The 24,375-nt window shown below is 42.8% G+C and overlaps 1 protein-coding gene across 4 annotated transcripts; it reads left to right on the forward strand.

Moving 5' to 3' along the window:
- Window positions 1–1,166: 1,166 nt before the first annotated feature.
- vamp4 (vesicle-associated membrane protein 4) lies at window positions 1,167–23,051 on the forward strand. 4 transcript variants are annotated; one of them, XM_084163158.1, is made up of 9 exons: window positions 1,167–1,476; window positions 3,988–4,061; window positions 5,731–5,835; window positions 7,887–7,933; window positions 8,074–8,124; window positions 15,261–15,361; window positions 20,416–20,495; window positions 22,139–22,190; window positions 22,312–23,051. In XM_084163158.1, the coding sequence occupies exons 2-9, from the start codon at window positions 4,059–4,061 to the stop codon at window positions 22,335–22,337; spliced, it is 465 nt and encodes a 154-aa protein (XP_084019284.1). In that variant the 5' UTR covers window positions 1,167–1,476; window positions 3,988–4,058; the 3' UTR covers window positions 22,338–23,051. The 4 variants fall into 4 exon arrangements, with proteins under 4 accessions (XP_084019284.1, XP_084019285.1, XP_084019286.1 ...); XM_084163159.1 differs by having other exon boundaries at window positions 1,167–1,366; XM_084163160.1 differs by lacking the exon at window positions 3,988–4,061.
- Window positions 23,052–24,375: the final 1,324 nt, after the last annotated feature.

Here is a 24,375-nt window from a genome sequence, read left to right on the forward strand (position 1 = left end):
CAGTTCTGATGGTATGGAGCGGGAGGATGAGGTTCAAGAAATGGTCGGTAGTGGAAAGACATAGGAAGAAGATAGATCATGATACATTTACATTTACATTTACGTCATTTAGCAGACGCTCTTATCCAGAGCGACTTACAAATTGGTGCATTCACCTTATAGCCAGTGGGATAACCACTTTACAATTATTATTATTATTATTATTTTTATTATTATTATTTTTTTAATGGGGGGGGGGGGTAGAAGGATTACTTTATCCTAACCCAGGTGTTCCTTAAAGAGGTGGGGTTTCAAATGTCTCCGGAAGGTGGTGAGTACAGAAAGCAGTGGAGCGTCTAGTAAAGAAAGCATAAAGAGGGCCAAGGTAGGAAGCAAGAGTAATGATGTGTTGGAGTGGAAAGTGGTGATAGTGTTTGATGAGACCACAGGGCCTCACTTACACCCTATCCAACTAACTAATGCCGTAGAAGGGGGGGTAGAAGTTCGGGATCTATCTGGTTTTGAATTTTATTTTCATGGTAGTACAGAATTGGGCAGATCATGATTGATCGTACATTCCATCACAGTAAGTGGCGGCATGCACTTTAAACGTTTGTTTGCGGACCGCTAATGATATCATAGAAGAAGAAGACTAAGTAGAAGAATAAACTGTACCAAAGATTTTTTATAACTAAATCAAGATAGACCACAGCCCGTCGTTTCAAAAGGGAACAATTGAGTCATAGTGGGCAGAACAAGCAAGGAGGTGGGAAGAGCAAAGCACGAGCTACCGATATCTTATTGGCGCGTTCTAGCCAACATTTGCATATTTCAGTTAGGGAACGCCTACTCTAAAGTGCGCGTGTGCAATAACTCTATTCGCCTTTGCACTCCTTCTAAACAACGCAATGTTTTAAAACTTTGGCAAAGTGTAAAGTCTACTAAACCTAGTCCACTATGTTCGTAACAGGTTCTAGTTTTGGGAACAGAAAACTGTATTGAGCTCAAATGTTTCATTTTCATCGAAAATTAACAGAATGTCGGCCAAAATCCAACTCGTTTCATCTTCTCCCACTGCCGGCCACTGGGCATATTTGGTAGTGAGTGGAAACGCCAAGCGGATGCTTCACATTTATACATCCGGTGAAATGTCTGTCTCATTGTTCTGTGGCTGTACTCCCTCTAGTCACAGTCGCAATGGGTCCGGTCCAGCTTCTTGGTCTGTGGTCAGCTTCATCAGAGAGAGCATCTCTGTAGCAACCATCCTCAGCTGGAAAAAAATGCATTGATTTATTTTAGAAAGCGAAATTGAACATTGTGATCCTGTATTTATAAACAAAGCTTGTTTGGTCGTGGGCGTCTGTATTCGAGGGAGCGAATCTAGCAGGTAACGTTAGCATTAGCTTGCTAGCTAGCTAATGTTTTCTCTACTAGTGTGGCTATGAACGTCGTCACCAGCGGCCTGTCTCAGTGTCTGCATATTCATCTTAGCTAACGGTAGGCATCATAACCAAAAATATTTTATTCGATTGATAATACAATTTAATTACGTTGTATTTGTTGAATTCAAGTATTCCTGATATTGCTAGTCAGCTAGCTAACTAACGTTACGCTGTTCCCAGCTGGTTGTCATTGTAGTTAGGTGACGTTAGCTAGCTAGCTACATTTGCCATTCACAGAAGACAATGATGTCTGTCTGGCTTTCTCGATATTTCGGATTTAGCAAGCTAGGTAGCGTGAATGCAAGATGGCATGGCTCACTCTGTTCTTGATGTCGAATTTCTGAGGATAGCTAGCTAGTTGGCTGGTGTTACACAATCAGTGTTGTTGATGATAAGGATTACATTGAACCATTATCTGTGCTTAGAGGTCTCTAACGCACCTATACTGTTTCAGGATTACATGGTTATGTCATCAGAGGAACTGTGTCAGAGTGGCAACTAGATTTTATTTAGTGCTAACTAGATATATGTAATCCATTCAAGACTGTGAGCATCAAATACCTAATTGTAAACTGCAGCTGAGCTGTGCTATAGGGCAGGGTCCTGCTTCATGTCTTAGTGCCAGTCTCTTTCTCCTGTCCATAGACTAGGCTGTGAACTGTGCTCTCAGCCAAATAGAATGTCAGAGTTCCACTTCCCTCAAAATAAACTTTGATCATGGCTGCCTGAACCGGTTGTTTTCTTTCTTACCGGAATATGAGGCTCTCTGTCATTTCCTCATTCCCCTTGTAGCTGATGAGCATCTGCCATTTAGCCTAGATACTAGGCCTAGGCTATACCTTTTTCAGCTGATTCCTGCTTTTTCCTCTCTTGATTTTTAAAGGCACAATCTGTAGTTTCACTGTCCCCTGTCCATAGGGCAATTCCACTCCAGCGGGAGCAGATTTTTTTGTTTGTTGGTATCTCTGCTTGTTCTGTCAATTCTCACAGAAACTTCATTGGGAGGAAGGATGTTTTGAACTGCTTTTTACATTTCTATGACAAACCATTTTTGTGAAAATTATGATGAAAATGGCAAATGTAGGCCCTTTTTAGACCCTATCATACCTCCTGTAAGACTCTATGATCTGTGACTCGTGCATGATACAGAAAACATCTTGGTGTCATTATACTCCTTATAGTGTTCCCTCAAATATAGAGTATGTCTAGATTTTGAAATACCATTTCACATTAATTTATTGAACATAAGAAATATAAATATCTTAACTACCCTTTTTGATTTTGTTCATTTTAAGACATATTGTTTGGAACAATATACTCTTCAGGTAAATAAAATGTCCATAGTGGACTCTGCTAATTCTGAAGGGATGTTTAATGTAATGGGCACCACCAACACAGTGAATGGGGAAAATGGATTTAAAGGGAACTCCCTCTGCTGATGACTTGCTGAATGTGCAATCCTAAAGGAGCGCTGTGATTGGTTAATGACCTATAATGTTGATTTCTATGTTTAAAATGGGTCATATCATTAAAAGTACCAGAGGGCTCTGGAAATGTGACGTTTGGAGAGTATATTGTTACAAACAATATGTCTAAAAATAGGCAAAATCAGAAAGGGTGGTTTTGAGATATTCATGATTTTTATGTTTGTATTTCAGAATCTAGACTAACTCCATATTTGAGAGAACACTATAGAGCCATCAAACTCAACACTGGACCTCGAAGCCAATTCCACTGCATTTTTTAATTGTTCCGCTGTAATCAGGGACTGATTTAGACCTGGGACACCAGTTATGTGCAATTAATTATCAGGTAGAACAGAAAACCAGCAGGCTCTGGACCCCGTAGGGTAAGAGTTTAGTATTTTTGTTATTATTATTTTATTTTGTATTTATTTTTTGTCATTTAGCAGACACTCTTATCCAGAGCGACTTACAGGAGCAATTAGGGTTAAGTGCCTTGCTCAAGGGCACATCGACAGATTTTTCACCTAGTACTTCTGCTATAGAGTTTAATGACACCAATATGTTTTCTGTATCATGTACAGATCATAGGGTCTTACAGGAAGCATGTATAGGTCTAAAAAGGGCCTACAGTTTCATCATGATAAAAAAAATAAAAAAAAATTATACAAATGTTAAAAGCATGTTAAACATTCTTCCTCCCAATTAAGTTCCGATGAGAGAATTGCCAGAACAATCTGAGATACCACAAATATTTTCCGCAGGTTTGGAATCACCCTAATACAATCAAGTGTGAAACTAAACAAACACAAACACCCCCCTCTACATCTCCCTCCTCTCATTCCACTCTTCTTCATTGATTTTTAGATGAACAAAACATCTTACCAGAAATAGATGTTACAGATTGTACCTTTAAAGTGCTTCTTTCAAAGCTGCATACTTGCATATCTGCAACCCAGATTTGCTAGCTTGGCTTTTCTCTCCTCTCTTCTTTCTGTGCATCTCTCTCTCTTCTCTGTAGTTGCCTGAGATAGAGCCCTGACCCCTGCCACTCTCTCCTCTGTTTACCGGAACGTTCCACTCCGCTCCTGGCCACGGAACAGCCCTTTTCCAACTGCCCTGCCAGAAGAAGACGCTGAGAAAAGCAACAGTTTCAGAGTTTGAGCTGGATTCAATGGTACATAAGGGGCTGGAGGAGTTGGGGCAGGAGAGATGGGTTTGGGGTAGAAGCTGTGAGGACAGGAGAGGTGGGGTGTGTTTAGACAAATTTGTCTTAAATTCTACCTAGAATTTATTCAGTTCAATTTAATAAATCTTTATTTTCTCCAATGGGCAATTCATGTGCAGCATAAAAAAGCGATGGGTTTGGGGTGGGGAAGTATTTCCTTTTCCATGACTTCTGTGAGGTGGACCCTTGCCTAGCTCTCTTTCCTGACCTAAAAGCATTTGATGTCTGGCTGTACAACAGAGGCTGCACAGGGGGCCTTTGTGCCCTGCCTAAAACCACTGAACAGCAGTGGTTAGGTTATGTGTTACTGGGGCTGAGTTTGATGCACAGCCAATCAACTGGTCAGGGAAGAGGGATGCTTGAGGCTAGCTGAAGGAACAGCACGTTTTCTACTCCGGGGCTCAGAGACAGAGACAGGAATGAGGGAATAGAGATGGAGACAAGATGAAGAGGTACAGTACAGGCAGCAGTGAGCGGACACAGGAGCCCTCCCCTGAGTGAGCTGGGTTCCACAGCATAGCCAGCCAGCAGTGTTAAATCAAACTCTGCTCGCCATTAAAACTGCTCCCACGTCCCACCCCTCAAAAGGGAACAGGCAGGAGAGAGGAGAAGCTCTGAATAACAGCCAGGCCACTCTGCTGAAATGGAACATTTAGTCCAACACCACCACCCACGCATAAGTAGGCCTAACTCTCCCACAATTACATCCTGGCAAGCCTGACAGAATCCCTGTAGTCCTAGGGGTTAGGGGAAATGGTTTAAAAACCGGAATGGTTCTGTTACTAAGTATGCTTGTTTAAAAACTAGCCTAAATGAGATCTACATGTTTTCTACATGTTTTGAAGATTTAGGTGAAGTGTTTAGTTCCCCTCTGCTCTCACACTCTTCATGGTGAGGCCAAGGCTGCAGTTATTATCAGCCTGCAGCACTCACACACACCTCCCAACATGAGAGCGAGGTCCCCTCTTCACTGCTCTGTCTGCTGTTACACTTAAATATGTGTTTGACATAACATGACACTTCCCGCAGGGACTACATACTGTATGGATAAAAGCATCTGCTAATTGACGTAAAGGCTGATACTGTAAGTAGGCTGGTTGTTTCTGTTTGGTCAGTCTAGTCACAGAACACCTCACAAACCCAGGACCTAAACCTTTAGAGAGCAATACCTGAGTCTGCAGCGGCTTGGAGAAACTTAGAGAGGAACCAGGACCAGTCATTACTCTGAACATGTGTTCGCCTCAGAAAATAAAAGTGTGTAGGAGTCAAGCAGGCAGACCAGCTTTGTCATACTATATATTTTATGTGATAACCAAGCTGGTGTTGAGGCCCACCTGAGTGTGTGTTGTGCATGTTTGGTATTTGTCTGCCATTGGTATAATGACTGCAGCAGCCGTGGTCATCTGGAGGGCTCGTTACAGTTTGCAGGCTTTCGTTTCCAGCCCATCACTTACACGCCTGATTCTACTAATAAATAATTATCATTGATTAGTTTAAAGAGATGTGTTAGTGCTGGTCTGCAGCAAAAGCCTGCACCCCAGTAGGACCAGAGTTTCTGCTGAACTGTATCACTAATGTGTGTGTGAGGTCTGTAACGGGTGTGTTTCTCCTCCTACAGAGGGAGACAGAGCGGGAGGAGCAGCCTGAAGACGCCAACATGCCTCCGAAGTTCAAACGACACCTCAATGATGAAGAGGTCACGGGATCCATACGCAGCGAGAGGGTGAGACACGGGTGGAGGGAGGGATGGAGCAAGGTTCAAGGGTTTTTATTAGTTACATTTACAAAAACATGAAATCTGTTTCCCCAGTGCAAACTCATTTAAGACAGGAATTAAAAACATGGGGGGAGAGAGCAGTTAAGAGAGGGACATTGCAGGGGTACAGAGAGGGAAAGGCATCCACATCCGGCAAGTGGAAATGATCCTAGACGTAGGAGACACAGATGGGTCATGAACAGAGGGGAAAATTGGAAACATAAGAGAAGGAGATGGAGAAAGGGACAGAGGGATTAAAGAGAACAAGAGATGGAGAGATGACACTCCAGAGCCCTTTAGCCAAACATATGTTCTCCATCATAGTTCCTCAGTCTTCCTCTCTCCCTTCGCTTCTCTGAGGTTCAGAGAGGACCCCTCCCTCCTCTGTCTCAGCATTGTGTTGTTGTGTTCAGCTGAAATCAAAGAGAAACACAGAGACTTGCTTCTTATATACAGATCTGTCATCTTAATTTGATCACCCTTTTGTTGAAGAAAGTTTTCCTCCACAGGAAAATGCAAATGGGCTTTGTGTTTTACATAAATGCAACAGAAACCTGCATAAACCCTTTCTCTTCATGCGGGGACAGTTGAGTCATTAATTCAGATTCAAGTGATAGAATTTGCATTCAAATGGAGGCCATCTGTTTCCTGCAGGAACAGAATGGCCCAGTCAGATCCTGGTGCTACAGAAATATTTTCCTCCTGTAATAATTGGGGTCACATTAAGATGCCACATCTGTAACACACACACACCCCTCTCCATTTTCCTCCTTCCATCTCCTCTTCTCTGATATTAGCTCCCAGTCCTCTCCTGGCTCCTGGGATCAGACATCCAGGAGTTGGACAGAGCTGAGTAGTGACATGCAGTTAGATGGCTGGGATGGAACATGGGTAGAGGATAGGCAGAAGGTGGGTTTGAACCACTCATCAGATAAAGGCTTGTCCTTATGATCACATTCTGCTAGTTATCTGAGGTAAATGTATATACAGTAAGATATACACTATATGCACAAAAGTATGTGGACACCCCTTCAAATTAGTGGATTCGGCTATTTCAGCCACACCCGTTGCTGACAGGTGTATAAAATCGAGCACACAGCCATGCAATCTCCATAGTAACATTGGCAGTAGAATGGCCTTACTGAAGAGCTCAGTGACTTTCAATGTGGCACCGTCATAGGATGCCACCTTTCCAACAAGTCAGTTCGTCAAATTTCTGCCCTTATAGAGCTGCCCCGGTAAACTGTAAGTGCTGTTATTGTGAAGTGGAAACATCTAGGAGCAACAACGGCTCAGCCGTGAAGTGGTAGGCCACACAAGCTCACAGAACGGGACCACAGAGTGCTGAATTGCGTAGGGCGTAAAAATTGGCTGTCCTCGTTTACAACACACACTAGCGAGTTCCAAACTGCCTCTGGAAGCAACGAGAAAAATAAGAAGCAGAGACATTCTGTCTATTCTGTAGCCAACTCTCCACCTGAGAAAGCTTTACAGAACCATCCCAGTCTGTTTTATACCATTCTTTCACTGTGATCAGTTTCATAAACAGTCTATTATAGGGTCTTAACTGAGATCAGTTTTAACCCACATTATATGTCTAATGTAACACATCAATAGAAGAGTCTGTCTGGTTGTACTTATATGATGTTTGGTAAGCTGACCTCAGATCAGCCAGTTTCTGGAAGCCTCCCCACTACTCAGCTCCTCTTAACAGACTCCATGCTCTAATACACTGTGAAAGGCAGAAGACAAAACAAACAACATTCTCTCTCAAGTAATGTTCCTAGCAACAAGACACACAGGAGACCAGCACAACCGAGCAGAAACATAACTTTTGTTAGCTTATGTAAACAAAACAGGAAAATAGATTAGATGTAGCATCATTTCTCAATGATAATGTAATTGATTTGATTTGCTTCCATATCATTGTATTCCATGTCAGTGGTGTTGATATCAGTGGTGGTGTGTCCCAGTGTCTGACCTCTATCCTCTGCCCTCTAACCATTGCCCCCTCACAGAGGAACCTGCTGGAGGAAGACTCTGATGAAGAGGAGGACTTCTTCCTGTGAGTAAAACATTAGTGTGTTTGTTTGTGTCTGAATTGACCGCCTGTTTCTTATACAGTGCACTGCTTTTGACCAGAGCACACATTGGGCTGCAAGGCTGTGTATGTGAAGCTACAGATTCTCTGTATATTTCTTTCAGGAGGGGACCAACTGGACCCAGATTTGGAGCTGGAAGTGACAAAATCAGACAGTAAGTTTGTGTGCACATGCAGTGTGCGTGCGTGTGTGTTTGGGAGGGGAGCATGAATCTACACTCTGTCATATTAGAAATTATGAACGAAAGACGTAATTCCCTTGTTTGTTAATATTGAACTTCTTCTGCTTTTCTGAACCATCAACAAATCTGACTGAACTTTTTTTATGAGTTCTTTCGATTCATTATTTTATTGAAGAACTATATATGTTTCTGTGGAACTGCTGAACACAATTGATTTAGATGGTTCTGGATATACTGCCTCTTAGTAGTACTGCCTCGTATTGGAACCCTCGCTGATACCAAGGTAGAGGTCATCTTTTGGGCAACAGGTGTTCTAGCGGTTGGTCTGATGTCACCGCCAATGCCCACAGCACATCTATATCTGTTCTAGAATCCCAGCCCCACGGCTCTTCCTCTCTGTCCTGTCTATCTCCTCCTGTCTGTCTGTCTGTCTGTCTGTCTGTATGAATGTACGCACTGTATGTACTGTATTGTCTGTTCAGTAAAAAATACAAAAGAGTGGTGATGTCCAGACAGACCCAGGTCCCTTGGTGCATCACACCATGTATCGCTTGAGTTTCCTCAGTCATTATGAATACAACACTACACACATTAAAATGGTCTAGGATCAAAATCACAAAGTGAACAGAATTATTTCCATCGTGGTCCTCCTCGTTATCAGATGGGCAAGCGAATGCACATCTCAGGCACTCTAAACACACTTTACACACAATTAAATTGAAGAAATACATACAATATACAGTATGTCATTCAAATAGGCCTGCCTACATGTGATCACAACAAGAAACTAGAAAATAAAATCCATTAAGAAAAATTGTGACTTGCTTCATTCAGCTCTTTGAAAGTATATTTGTGGCAGTGGATAGGATAGCCTGAACATGTGAACGTTGGTTTGGTGTCTCTAGCTTGAACGGTTCAAGAGTTACTGTGGGAGGTTATTTTATGCTACTTTATGCACATTTATTTAGCACATGTCTATAGTTATAGTTGATAAGATTCTAAAGAATTTGAAGTTAGGATAGCCTGAATGTTTTAAAGTTGGTCTTGTTTCTTAATTGGCTAAGGAGCAGGACCATTTTGAATAGCTACCTCTGTATTCCTATGGTCCTCATTCAAACCAATGTTTATTTATTTTAAATGGTTATAGTTCAGAAGGTGTGTATACTATAAAAAATATTTTGACAAGCAATCTAAGTAGGGTCAGTCTGAACATCTCAACGTTGGTTTGGAGTTGATAGCTTAAATGGTGAAAGAGGAGATGGGTCTAGAATTTTAGATTTCTTTACCATTGTAGTCTATGGCCCTTTTTTTTGCCATTGAAATGCATTGGTATCCATAGCAACGTCTCCTTTGGGCTGCTCAATGACGAGACATGAGAGAGCTGTTAGCTGACATTAGCTAGATACTTTTCATCAATCTAAACTCCAACAAACAGTTGTAACTTCGATTGGTAGCAGATACAGTGCCTTGCAAAAGTATTCATCCCCCTTAGCGTTTTTCTTATTTTGTTGCATTACAACCTGTAATTGAAATTGAGTTTTATTTGGATTTCATGTAATGGACATACACAAAATAGTCCAAATTGGTGAAGTGAAATGAAAAAAATAACTTGTTTAATAAAAATCTAAAAAATAAATAGCGAAAAAGTGGTGCGTGCATATGTATTCACCCCCTTTGCTATGAAGCCCCTAAATAAGATCTGGTGCAACCAATTACCTTCAGAAGTCACATAATTAGTTAAATAAAGGCCACCTGTGTGCAATCTAAGTGTCACATGATCTCAGTATATATACACCTGTTCTGAAAGGCCCCAGAGTCTGCAACACCACTAAGCAAGGGGCACCACCAAGCAAGCGGCACCACGACGACCAAGGAGCTCTCCAAACAGGTCAGGGACAAAGTTGTGGAGAAGTACAGATCAGGGTTGGGTTATAAAAAAATATCCGAAACTTTGAACATCCCACGGAGCACAATTAAATCCATTTTAAATTGTTTGAAAGAATATGGCACCACAACAAACCTGCCAAGAGAGGGCTGCCCACCAAAACTCACGGACCAGGCAAGGAGGGCATTAATCAGAGAGGCAACAAAGAGACCAAAGATAACCCAGAAGGAGCTGCAAAGCTCCACAGCGGAGATTGGAGTATCTGTCCATAGGACCACTTTAAGCCGTACACTCCACAGAGCTGGGATTTACGGAAGAGTGGCCAGAAAAAAGCCATTGCTTAAAGAAAAAAATAAGCAAACACGTTTGGTGTTCGCGAAAAGGAATGTGGGAGACTGCCCAAACATATGGAAGAAGGTACTCTGGTCAGATGAGACTAAAAGTGAGCTTTTTGGCCATCAAGGAAAACGCTGTCTGGCGCAAACCCAACACCTCAAGCCCAACACCTCTCATCACCCCGAGAACACCATCCCCACAGTGAAGCATGGTGGTGGCAGCATCATGCTGTGGGGATGTTTTTCATTGGCAGAGACTACTAAACTGGTCAGAATTGAAGGAATAATGGATGGTGCTAAATACAGGGAAATTCTTGAGGGAAACCTGTTTCAGTCTTCCAGAGATTTGAGACTGGGATGGAGGTTCACCTTCCAGCAGGACAATGACCCTAAGTATACTGCTAAAGCAACACTCGAGTGGTTTAAGGGGAAACATTTAAATGTCTTGGAATGGCCTAGTCAAAGCCCAGACCTCAATCCAATTGAGAATCTGTGGTATGACTTAAAAATTGCTGTACACCAGCGGAACCCATCCAACTTGAAGTAGCTGGAGCAGTTTTGCCTTGAAGAATGGGAAAAAATCCCAGTGACTAGATGTACAAAGCTTATAGAGACATACCCCAAGAGACTTCCAGCTGTAATTGCTGCAGAAGGTGGCTCTACAAAGTATTGACTTTGGGGGGGTGAATAGTTATGCACGCTCAAGTTTTCTGGTTTTTTGGTCTTATTTCTTGTTTGTTTCACAATAAATAAATATTTTGCATCTTCAAAGTGGTAGGCATGCTGTCTAAATGAAATGATACAAACCCCCAAAAAATCAATTTTAATTCCAGGTCGTAAGGCAACAAAATAGGACAAAAATGTCAAGGGGGGTGAATACTTTCGCAAGCCACTGTAGGGCTGTGGCGGTCATTCATGACATTTTGTCAGCCAGTTATTGTAATGCAAAAGACTGCCGGTCTCACAGCAATTGACGGTTAATTAACATAAATATGTTTAGCAATACTCCGGCCTCTACACATACAAGCTGCTGATGCGTGCCTTTGAACATCTACATTTTAACAAGTCTAATAAATCAATTTAATATAAACCATAACAATAAATCAATTCTTTATTTTAGGTAGGTAAAGAAACATTATGATATGACAAATGTATTTCAGATTAACAGAATATGAGTTGGCCTACTCTATGTTATCTGGCTATGCTCCATGCCATAGGCTGTAGGCTTGTTCATTTAGCAGACAGGATATGCTTATGTCCCATGTCATTATTTTATATTATATGATTTGATAGTAAGAAGAATATAATTGAACTTAGCTGAATAAAATAGAAAGGATATTTTTCCCATTCTGGAGCAAGTGCGCATATGAAGGCTATGTTAAGCGTAAAAGTGATCATTTGAAACAGGTCCTATAGGCTAAGCTAGATTTAGTTATTTGGCAACTTTAGTTGTTAATGATACAAACCTTAAAATGTCTTAGAAATCGAAACATAGACGGGCAGCATGATGCAAAAAAAAAAAGCTTATGCTCTGTTCCTTGCCTTAGGCTGCACACACTGTTCTCTCATCAAGTGACCATATCACCCATCAGACTATTCTCAATTTAATATTGTCTTTACTATTATGTTAAATTAGTTTTAGATTTAGAATGGCCCATTATGAAATGGGCAGGAACAGGGGCAGGGGGAAAAAATGAATGTCATCCGCCTATGCAGTCGAATAGCAAATGGAAGCTGCTTTCCCGCCTGTTCGGGTAGGCTACTCCGGTTATTTCACTCCATGCATCAACCATTGTTTGAGGAGCATGCAGCCTCAGGTGATATTCTGCCAAAACTCTGTATGCCATGGGCTCCCCAACTCTGTTCCTGCAGCTACCAAGTGCTTAATTTGGGAAACCAAGTGAAATCTGTCGGGAACATCGTTTTCACAATGAAACATATTTCATTAAACTGTTGACTTCTCCTCTCTCTGCGTGCTTGAATTCCTGGGTGACACTGATCAGCTTGACCTTCAGATATGCCATCAACTGGTCAGCCTCCGAATAGAATACTTACCATATTTATTGGGGCATGTCGGTAGATCCTGTATAGTTAGGATCTGAGTCTTGATCTGAATATGTTTCTTCACGACCTGCCTTCTGAAGGCCAAGCTGATTAGAGGGAAACCAGCAGGTTTCCCTCTGGTCTGACTGGCCAGAATAGTTCCTTCTTGGGACCATTGTTAGGCACAGTGACTCTGGATCTAATGGGAGGCAGTGGCGTCTTGGTGGCCATTTTGGCTCCATGGACTGCCTTCAACGGCTTGGCGCTATGGAGGAAGATGTCTTTCACCACACAGGTTTGATACCTCTTGGTCTGGATGGGTCGCAGTGGCTTCCGGATGTGAGGAAAACTAGCCTTCCCTGTCTGCTGATTTGTTGGAGCTGCATGCAGTGTTCGACTGTTCCCATTGCAGATGGCACTCTTCTTCTGCAGTACTGGGATTATGGAGGGTGGATGTGGCTTATTTTCCTCAGTCTCAATATTTTCCACGGCCTTCAAACTTGCAATTAGTTGCAGAGCACTTTCTTTCTTCAGTCAACGCCAGTACTGGGATTCTGGAGGAACAATGCGAGGTGTGATGAACCTTCCGGTTGAGCTCAGGAAGTGGCCCTGGGTTGAGATGGTGGGGCAGGCTGAAGGGAGCTGGTACTGGCAGCACCAAGGTTCCCTATTGAAGCATTATCTTCCTGTAGCGGCTGCAGGAATCTCCTCAGCATCAATGAGATTGACAGTGTCATCTTTCGCACCTTGTTCTGCAACCTCAAGTTTTCGTCTAGTAACACGTTCTATATTTTATGGTGGTCTACTGTAATAACTATGTCTCAGGTGGAATATACTAGATTGTCTTCTTGATACTGGTGTTCTATGTTCAGTATTCAGTCACCAGAATGTTCAAACGGAATGTTTGGAATGTATTGATCAGTTGTGACATGGCTGGCTCACATATAGAATTAGAATGAAATTCTATGCTTATGTAGTTGTGATGTCATAATGGACCAATACTTCTGAACATTGTGAATCAATGTGACCTACCTGTGTTGAACTGCTTGCCCTCATATTTAAACATGGCACTTTTCATTGAGGGGAAACTTATTACTGTACTCATTACTGTAAATCATATAACACATTGTACATCAAATTATTTTGTAATATGACAATGGAGTGTGTCTGTCTCTGTGTGTGCATGCGTGCACATATGTGTACTCCCCACACACCCCAGCACTGGTAGAGTTGAGACAGAGAGCCCAGCCCACAGACTGTGTTGGTATTATGTAACAGAGTCTAATATTGTTTACCAGAAACATCTGATCCCAACAGAAACACACAGCATGTTCTGCTCATGGTGTAAGAATGCAATTTATATCTTGCCCTGTTTATCTTAGTGGAAAAACTTGTCAATAATCAACTGACTGTCTTTCTTGATATCTATAGTATTCTTTCTGGTATGCAATCTGGTTTCTGCTCAGTTTATGGATGTGTCACTGTAACCTTTAAGGTCCTAAGTGATGTCACCATTGCCCTTGATTCTAAGCAATGTTGTGCTGCTATTTTTATTGACTTGGCCAAAGCTTTTGATACGGTACACCATTCCATTCTTGTGGATCGGCTAAGGAGTATTTGTGTCTCTGAGGGGTCTTTGGCCTGGTTTGCTAACTACCTCTCTCAAAGAGTGCAGTGTGTAAAGTAAGAACATCTGCTGTCTCAGCCACTGCCTGTCACCAAGGGAGTACCCCAAGGCTCGATCCTAGGCCCCACGCTCTTCTCAATTTACGTCAACAACATAGTTCAGGCAGTAGGAAGCTCTATTATCCATTTATATGCAGATGATACAGTCTTATACTCAGCTGGCCCCTCCCCGGATTTTGTGTTAAACGCTCTACAACAAAGCTTTCTTAGTGTCCAACAAGCTTTCTCTGCCCTTAACCTTGTTCTGAACACCCTCCAAAACAAAGGTCATGTGGTTCGGTAAGAATGGTCCCCAAAGCGCACACATCCCTGGGTCGCTCCTCTTTTCAGTTAGTTGCAGCTAGCGACTGGAACAAGCTGCAAAAAACACTCAAACTGGATAGTTTTATCTCCATCTCTACATTCAAAGGCTCAATCATGGACACTCTTACTGACACTTGTGGCTGCTTCGTGTGATGTATTGTTGTCTCTACCTTTTTGCCATTTGTGCTGTTGTCTGTCCCTAACAATGTTTGTGCTGCTACCATGTTTTGCTACTGCCATGTTGTTTCGCTACCGTGTTGTTGTCATGTTGTTTTGCTACCATGCTGTGTTGTCATGTGTTGCTGTGTTGTCTTAGGTCTCTCTTTATGTAGTGGTGTCTCTCTTGTCATGATGTGTGTTTTGTCCTACATTTGTATTTTGAATCCCAGCCCCCGTCCCCACAGGAGGCCTTTTGCCTCTTTGTAGGCCGTCATTGTAAATAAGAATTTGTTCTTAATTGACTTGCCAAGTTAAATAAAGGTTAAATAAAATAAATAAATAAAAAACATGTATAGGTCCAGAGAATAGGGTGTTTGTGTGTGTGCATCAGTGGAGGCTGCTGAGGGGAGGAGGATGGCTCATAATGATGGCTGGTATGGAGTGAATGGAATGGTATCAAACACATACAATTAAAATAAAATGTTTGATTCCATTCACTCCATTCCGGCAATTATTATGAGCCATCCTCCCCCAGCAGCCTCCACTGGTGTGCATTTAGTTGAACAAGCTTGTGTGAGTGTGGGCTTGTGAATGTGTCAGTAAGAACACCCTTACCAGCTAACTACCCCACCTTCAACACTGTGCACAACACATTATTTGTGTGTGTTGACATTCATGTCTTTGTTTCTCTCCTCAAGAGTGCAGTCGCAGGTTGATGAGGTCATCGATGTGATGCAGGAGAACATCTCCAAGGTGATCGACAGGGGAGAGAGACTGGAGGACCTGCAGGACAAGTCAGGTGAGACTCAAGTCCTATTCAGATCAAGTTAACATCTATAAAATAATATGTACAGAATCTGAGACTAGCATAAAAACACTCCTGTCTTCCATAAACAGTTCAGATAGGAAGGGAAAGAGTCTGTATATGTGATCCTATGAGTGGACCCTGACAGAAGTTTGTACAAGCAAGAGAACATTCCTGTTGGAGATGACCTGGAATGCTGACAGGTCCATTAGTCATACTCTACAGGAGCTCATTTCCCGCTGAGAATTCCACTCAGTCACTCCGGAATGGGAATGGGAGGGAGATATGACAAGGCTAACTCTCACTCCTGACTGCTCTTCTCTGGTTATCATGGATCAGTGGCGATGACATACAGAACACACACACCAAATGCAGAGCTTAGATGGGCAGGTGTGGCAACTATAAAGGAAGTAAATGGAGTCTAGTCTGTACTGTCGTAATAGTGATTAGATGATTAGAGCTGTAATTAGTAAGGATGTTTTTCATCTGGGGCAGTAAGGAGGTGTTAGAGGATGTAGGAAGCTGAACTGAACACATCCAGGTGTTCTGCCCATTCTATGTGAATTATACGATCTCTATGTTCAGTACACTCTACATGTGTTAATGATCTCTACAGGTTGACTGCATTAACAGGCTAGCTCTTACTTGCTCTGTCTCTCTGTCTCTCTGTCTCTCTCTCTCTCTGTCTCTCTCTCTCTCTGTCTCCTCTCTCTCTCTCACACGCAACACACACACAGAACACACACACGCACACAGGCCTTCCTGCTCTCTCCTCTGTTGTTGTGATGAACAGATAAAACGGGCTTTCTCCAGCCGTCCTGGGTACTCCAGGTCCATCATGACATACACAGATGTTGTCTCTGTCATGTCCACCAGCACAATACCCACATCTGGAACACAGTGTGTGTGTGTGTGTGTTTAGGAAGGAACCCTAATAGAGTTTCGGTGTTGAAGAGTAGCACATTTGTGTGGCCTTAGACTTGACTTTGTGTGTGTCAGGAATGCAAAAGCTCAAGGAGAATGGATGAGCAAAACGCCAAACTTTCGTAGTCACCTGCATATCCAGTGAACTCAAAGGATTGGGAGAGTGTCACAGTTGTTGTTGTTTTGCTCTACTCCAACACTTTGGATTTGAAATGATACAATGACTATGAGGTTTAATGTACAGACTGTCAGCTTTAAATTTAGGGTGTTTTCATCCATATCAGGTGAACTGTTTTAAAAATTACAGCACTTTTTGTACATAGTCCCCCCATTTTAGGGGACCAAAAGTATTTGGTCAAATTCACTTAAGTGTATTAAAGTAGTAAACATTTTAGTTTTTGGTCCCATATTCCTAGCACGCAATGACTACATCAAGCTTGTGACTCTACAAACTTGTTGGATGCATTTTCTGTTTGTTTTGGTTGTTTTAGATTATTTTGTGCCCAATACAAATTAATGGTAAATAATGTATTGTGTCATTTTGGAGACTCTTTATTGTAAATAAGAATAGAATATGTTTCTAAACACTTCTACATTAATGTGGATGCTACCATGATTACAGATAGTCTTGAAAGAATCGTGAATAATGATGAGTGAGAAAGTTACAGACGCACAAATATCATACCCCCCCCCCCCCCCCCCCCCCCCCCAAAAAAAAATACTAACCACCTCTGTTATTGTAATAGTTTTTTATTTATTTTTAATTCACCTTTATTTAACCAGGTAAGCCAGTTGAGAACAAGTTCTCATTTACAACTGCGACCTGGCCAAGATAAAGCAAAGCAGTGCGATAAAAACAACAACACAGTTACATATGGGGTAAACAAAACAACAAGTCAAAAATACAAACAGAAAATATATATATACAGTGTGTGCAAATGTAGTAAGTTATGGAGGTAAGGCAATAAATAGGCCATAGTGCAAAATAGTTACAATTTCATATTAACACTGGAATGATAGATGTGCAAAAGATGATGTGCAAATAGAGATACTGGGGTGCAAATGAGCAAAATAAATAACAATATGGGGATGAGGTAGTTGGGTGGGCTAATTTCAGAATGGCTGTGTACAGGTGCAGTGATCGGTAAGCTGCTCTGACAACTGACGCTTAAAGTTAGTGAGGGAGATAAGAGTCTCCAGCTTCAGAGATTTTTGCAGTTCGTTCCAGTCATTGGCAGCAGAGAACTGGAAGGAATGGCGGCCAAAGGAGGTGTTGGCTTTGGGGATGACCAGTGAGAAATACCTGCTGGAGCGCAGACTACGGGTGGGTGTTGCTATGGTGACCAGTGAGCTAAGGTAAGACCGGGATTTGCCTAGCAGTGATTTATAGATGACCTGGAGCCAGTGGGTTTGGCGACGAATATGTAGTGAGCCAGCCAACGAGAGCGTACAGGTCACAATGGTGGGTAGTATATGGGGCTTTGGTGACAAAACGGATGGCACTGTGATAGACTACATCCAATTTGTTGAGTAGAGTGTTGGAGGCTATTTTGTAAATTACATCGCCGAAGTCAAGGATCGGTAGGATAGTCCGTTTTACGAGGGCATGTTTGGCAGCATGAGTGAAGGAGGCTTTGTTGCGAAATAGGAAGCTGATTCTAGATCTAACTTTTGATTGGAGATGCTTAATGTGAGTCTGGAAGGAGAGTTTACAGTCTAACCAAACACCTAGGTATTTGTAGTTGTCCACATACTATAGGTCAGACCCGCCGAGAGTAGTGATTCTGGGCGGGTGCAAGCAGCGTTCTGTTGAAGAGCATGCATTTAGTTTTACTAGTGTTTAAGAGCAGTTGGAGGCTACGGAAGGAGTGTTGTATGGCGTTGAAGCTCGTTTGGAGGTTTGTTAACACAGTGTCCAATGAAGGGCCAGATGTATACAAAATGGTGTCGTTCGCATCATTGATATACACAGAGAATAGAGTTGGCCCGAGAATTGAACCCTGTGGCACCCCCATAGAGACGGCCAGAGGTCCAGACAACAGGCCCTCCGATTTGACACATTGAACTCTATCTGAGAAGTAGTTGGTGAACCAGGTGAGGCAGTCATTAGAGAAACCAAGTCTATTTAGTCTGCCAATAAGAATGCGGTGGTTGACAGAGTCGAAAGCCTTGGCCAGGTCGATGAAGACGGCTGCGCAGTACTGTCTTTTATCGATTGCGGTTATAATATCGTTTAGGACCTTGAGCGTGGCTGAGGTGCACCCATGACCAGCTCGGAAACCGGATTGCATAGCGGAGAAGGTACGGTGGGATTCGAAATGGTCGGTGATCTGTTTGTTAACTTGGTTTTCAAATACTTTCGAAAGGCAGGGCAGGATGGATATAGGTCTGTAACAGTTTGGATCTAGAGTGTCACCCCCTTTGAAGAGGGGGATGACCGCAGCAGCTTTCCAATCTCTGGGGATCTCAGACGTTACGAAAGAGAGGTTGAACAGGGTAGAAATAGGGATTGCGACAATTTCAGCGGCTAATTTTAGAAAGAAAGGGTCCAGATTGTCTAGCCCAGCTGATTTGTAGGGGTCCAGATTTTTCAGCTCTTTCAGAACATCAGCTGTCTGAATTTGTGTAAAGGAGAAGCGGGGGGGGCATGGGCAAGTTGCAGCGGAGGGTGCAGAGCTGGTGGCCGGGGTAGTGGTAGCCAGGTGGAAAGCATGGCCAGCCGTAGCAAAATGCTTGTTGAAATTCTCGATTATTGTAGATTTATCGGTGGTGACAGTGTTTCCTAGCCTCAGTGCAGTGGGCAGTTGGGAGGAGGTGCTCTTATTTTCCATGGACTTTACAGTGTCCCAAAACCTTTTGGAGTTAGTGCTACAGGATGCAAATTTCTGTTTGAAAAAGCTAGCCTTTGCTTTCCTAACTGATTGTGTATATTGGTTCCTGACTTCCCTGAAAAGTTGCATATCGCGGGGGCTGTTCGATGCTAATGCAGTACGCCACAGTAGTGAGAGGTTAGCATGTCTTGGGGGTATGATATTTGTGCATCTGTAACTTTCTCACTCATCATTATTCACGATTCATTCAGGACTATCTATAATCATGGTAGCATCCACATTAATGTAGAAGTGTTTAGGAACATATTATATTCTTATTTACAATAAAGTGTCTCCAATATGACACAATACATTATTTACCATTAATTTGTATTGGGCACAAAATAATCTGAAACACAACCAAAACAAACAGCAAATACGTCCAACAAGTTTGTAGAGTCACAAGTTTGCACTTTAACCTTATAGTCTTTGTATCATTTCAAATCCAAAGTGCTGGAGTACAGAGCCAAAACAACAACAAATGTGTCACTGTCCCAATACTTTTGGAGCTCACTGAAGATCCTATGAATGAGTAATTTATATTAAATTGGTTCTATATGTAATTCTATGGCCTTGTGTTGCAGGCCTAAATCAGGGGTATTCAACTAGTTACCATGCTGTTTACACGTTTTCTTCTGTTTTCTTCTATGTGTCTCCCTGTCCCCCTCTTCCCTGTCTGTCCCCATCTTGTCTCCCTGTCTGTCCCCCTCTTCCCTGTCTGTCCCCACGTCCCCATCTTGTCTCCCTGTCTGTCCCCCTCTTCCCTGTCTGTCCCCACGACCCCATCTTGTCTCCCTGTCCCCATCTTGTCTCCCTGTCTGTCCCCCTCTTCCCTGTCTGTCCCATCGTCCCCATCTTGTCTCCCTGTCTGTCCCCCTCTTCCCTGTCTGTCCCCACGTCCCCATCTTGTCTCCCTGTCCCCACGTCCCCATCTTGTCTCCCTGTCTGTCCCCCTCTTCCCTGTCTGTCCCCACATCCCCATCTTGTCTCCCTGTCCCCACGTCCCCATCTTGTCTCCCTGTCTGTCCCCCTCTTCCCTGTCTGTCCCCACGTCCCCATCTTGTCTCCCTGTCTGTCCCCCTCTTCCCTGTCTGTCCCCATCTTGTCTCCCTGTCCCCATCGTCCCCATGTTGTCTCCCTGTCCCCACGTCCCCATCTTGTCTCCCTGTCTGTCCCCCTCTTCCCTGTCTGTGCCCACATCCCCATCTTGTCTCCCTGCACGTGTGTGTGTCCTGTGGTCATATGACCTTCCAGAGAGCCTATCAGACAACGCGTCAGCCTTTAGCAGCCGAGCCAAGCAGCTGCACAGGAGGATGTGGTGGAGAGATATGAAGGTGAGTCAACGTGTGTGCATGTGTCCATGTACAGTACCAGTCAAAGGTTTGGACACACCTAATCATTCCAGGGTTTTTCTTTATTTTTACTATTTTCTACATTGTAAAATAATAGTGAAGACATCAAAACAATGAAATAACACGTATGGAATCATGTAGTAACCAAAAATGTGTTAAACAAATCAAAATATATTTTATATTTGAGATTCTTCAAAGTAGCCACCCTTTGACTTGATGACAGCTTTGCACACTCTTGGCATTCTCTCAACCAGCTTCATGAGGTAGTCACCTGGAATGCATTTAAATGAACAGGTGTGCCTTGTTAAAAGTTAATTTGTGGAATTTATTTCCTTCTTAATGCATTTGAGCCAATCAGTTGTGTTGTGACACGGTAGGGGTGGTATACAGAAGATAGCCCTATTTGGTAAAAGACCAAGTCCATGTTATGGCAAGAACAGCTCAGATAAGCAAAGAGAAACGACAGTCCGTCATTACTTTAAGACATGAAGGTCAGTCAATCTGAAAAATGTCAAGAACTTTGAAAGTTTCTTCAAGTGCAGTCGTAAAAACCATCAAGCGCTATGATGAAACTTGCACTCAAGAGGACCGCCACAGGAAAGGAAGACCCAGAGTTACCTCTGCTGCAGAGGATAAGTTCATTAGAGTTAACTGAACCTCAGATTGCAGCCCAAATAAATACTTCACAGAGTTCAAGTAACAGACACATCTCAGCATCAACTTTTCAGAGGGGACTGTGTGAATCACCACTTCATGGTTGAATTGCTGCAATGAAACCACTACTAAAGGACACCAATAATAAGAAGAGACTTGCTTGGGCCAAGAAACACGAGCAATGGACCTTAGACCGGTGGAAATCTGTCCTTTGGTCTGATGAGTCCAAATTTGAGATTTTTGGTTCCAACCGCCATGTCTTTGTGAGACGCAGAGTAGGTGAACGGATGATCTCCGCATGTGTGGTTCCCACCGTGAAGCATGGAGGAGGAGGTGTGATGGTGTGGGGGTGCTTTGCTGGTGACACTCAGTGATTTATTTAGAATTCAAGGCACACTTAACCAGCATGGCTACCATAGCATTCTGCAGCGATAAGCCATCCCATCTGGTTTGCGCTTAGTGAGACTATAATTTGTTGTTCAACAGGACAATGACCCAAAACACACCTCCAGGCTGTGTAAGGGCTATTTGACCAAGGAGAGTGATGGAGTGCTGCATCAGATGACCTGGCCTCCACAATCACCTGACCTCAACCCAATTGAGATGGTTTGGGATGAGTTGGACCACAGAGTGAAGGAAAAGCAGCCAACAAGTGCTCAGCATATGTGGGAACTCCTTCAAGACTGTTGGAAAAGCATTCCTCGTGAAGCTGGTTGAGAGAATGCCAAGAGTGTGCAAAGCTGTCATCAAGGCAAAGGGTGGCTACTTTGAAGAATATAAAATATATTTTGATTTGTTTAACACTTTTTTGGTTACTACATGATTCCATATGTGTTATTTCACTATTATTCTACAATGTAGAAAATAGTAAAAATAAAGAAAAACCCTTGAATGAGTAGGTGTGTCCAAACTTTTGACTGGTACTGTATGTATCCATGTCTTTGTGTAATGCTTGTTTCTGTCTTCCACAGATGAAGGCCATCATAGCTCTGGTGGTGGTCGTTCTGCTGCTTATCATCATCAGTGAGTATCAGCCTGAACAACACATATTGGATTGATCAAGAATATTATCACAATGATTCAAGGTGTAGCACTAAATACACACTTTACTCTCTCTCTCTCTCTCTCTCTCTTTCTCTCTCAGTTCCAGTGATATTGCGATATCGCTAGTGTCTCACCAGGAGGAGGAAGAATATCTCCTTATCCTCCTCTTCCTCCCATTCTCCTGCACACAGTCCTCCTCACCAGCTAGGGGGCACCACCCAACCTCCCAGACCCCTGCTGTGCCAGCCTGTGTGGCTCTGGGTAGAAGTTGACCTTAACTACAGATCTAGGATCAGCTCACTCTCTCCCAATGCTAACCTTTACTGTTAGGATGGAAAACACAAAACTGACCTAAGATCAGTGTCTACTAGGGACCACTTCATCCTACTCTGTGAGTCCGGGCCAAGGGTGACACAGGTTGCATTACGTTGGCATTACGTAGGGGTTGGGTTTGCATCCCAAATGACACCTTATTTAGGGAATAGGGTTTCATTTGAGATGCTGCCTGTGTCTCAGCCCCCTTATCAAACTTAAGGAGAACTCCATTCAGTACATAATACATATCAGCTAGTCCAGTGGTCACCAACCTTTTCTGAGTCAAGATCACTTTTGCAGTCAAAAAGCAAGCTGAGATCTACCACTCAGATTATTTTTAACATTAACCTAACAGTTCTGTAGGAATGAGGTTTGTGCAGTAGGCCTAATACATTATCACAGCATATTGGCTATATGCCTGGCCTGCCAATATTGTTCTCCTCAGACCTTATTATATTTCAAAACTCAAGCTTTGATAACAAATAGATCAGTTGGTGTAGCACCTGCGAGGCACAGCTGAGCATAAATGCTAATAAGTAGCTTTTTTATTTTACTGGAGGTGTGGTACCTGCATCAGATGGGTATGGTGCTTTCAGGTCAGAAAGTCGGAGCGCTAGGAAGATGCCAGAGTTACCGAGTTGGATGACCGTTCAAAACTATTTTCCCCAGTCGGATCTAGTTTTTTTCTGAGTTCCCAGTTGTCTTGAACGCTCAGAAGTCGGAGATTTCAGTTCTTTTGAACACAGTATTAGTCTCAATGGAGGGAGGGAGAGAGCAGCAGAGGGTCCGCCTCTCACGGTCACTGCTCTCTCCTTTCCTCAGGTGAGATTGACCAGAAAGAGGGGACACAATCTTTCAACTGATGGCGAAACTCAAGTCGCACCGCATCTGCCTCAGGCATAAATTCAGGTTGTTCCTATGACCAAAGAAAGTGAAATACTCCTCGACATTAAAATAGATACAACGAGCTGCTAATAATAATAAAAATGCAGGGATATCGATATACTTGGCTACTCATTCATTGCAGCGTGAGTGGAAGTAGAGGGAATTGCGCGCTTTACGTTTTGTAATAGTGCTTAATAAAACTTAGACACTCATAAAAACAGCAGCTCTTTGCTGTATTCTTTGACAGTCTCTCTCTGGTCATGGTTTTAAAAGTTATGAAATCTCACGTAGGCTAGTCTGTGGCCGGGGTCGTGGAAGCTGTAGGTAGACACAGTGATTTGAGCTATCTGATTGGCCAGCACAGTAGGCACACTCAATTTAGCCACAGATCTCCCGGTCTGCCAGGTAGGCGGAGTTTGTCTTTTCAGACATATGAAATGGTTCAAACTGGGAATACTTTGCCTACCCGGTGAACAGGACTTCTGAATCAAGTGCATCTACCACCAACAGCGCAACAGGCCTTTATCGTTGGTGATCGACTAGGAATGCCTTGAAGATCGATCAGTTGGTGACCACTACCAGTATGGTTACATTTCATATTATATACTGTAGTCAGTATTATTATAGTAAGACTTATTATTATTATTATTATATTCAGCCTTTCAGTCAATCTGTCTGCAGCAGTCTATCAACAGCTTTGAAACATGTTATACAGGACTTGTAGCACACCAAAATATTTGAAGATAAATAATGTAACCTCTTCTACCACCACCTCGTCCCATCTCACATGTTTAAAATGCTTTCAAGCCAGAACTGAAAATGAGGCAATGGCTTTATCTCAATACTCTACAGTGGCCTCCTTTACTTGTCTCCTTTCCTTCTTTCCTTTTCTTCACCCGGCTTGATCCGACACTAGTAGGATAGGTTCTAGCCAGTGAGAGGAAGCCACTGTTGAGTATTGAGA

This window comes from Coregonus lavaretus (assembly GCF_964263955.1).
Source record: "Coregonus lavaretus genome assembly, chromosome: 6".
Lineage (NCBI taxonomy): Eukaryota > Metazoa > Chordata > Actinopteri > Salmoniformes > Salmonidae > Coregonus > Coregonus lavaretus.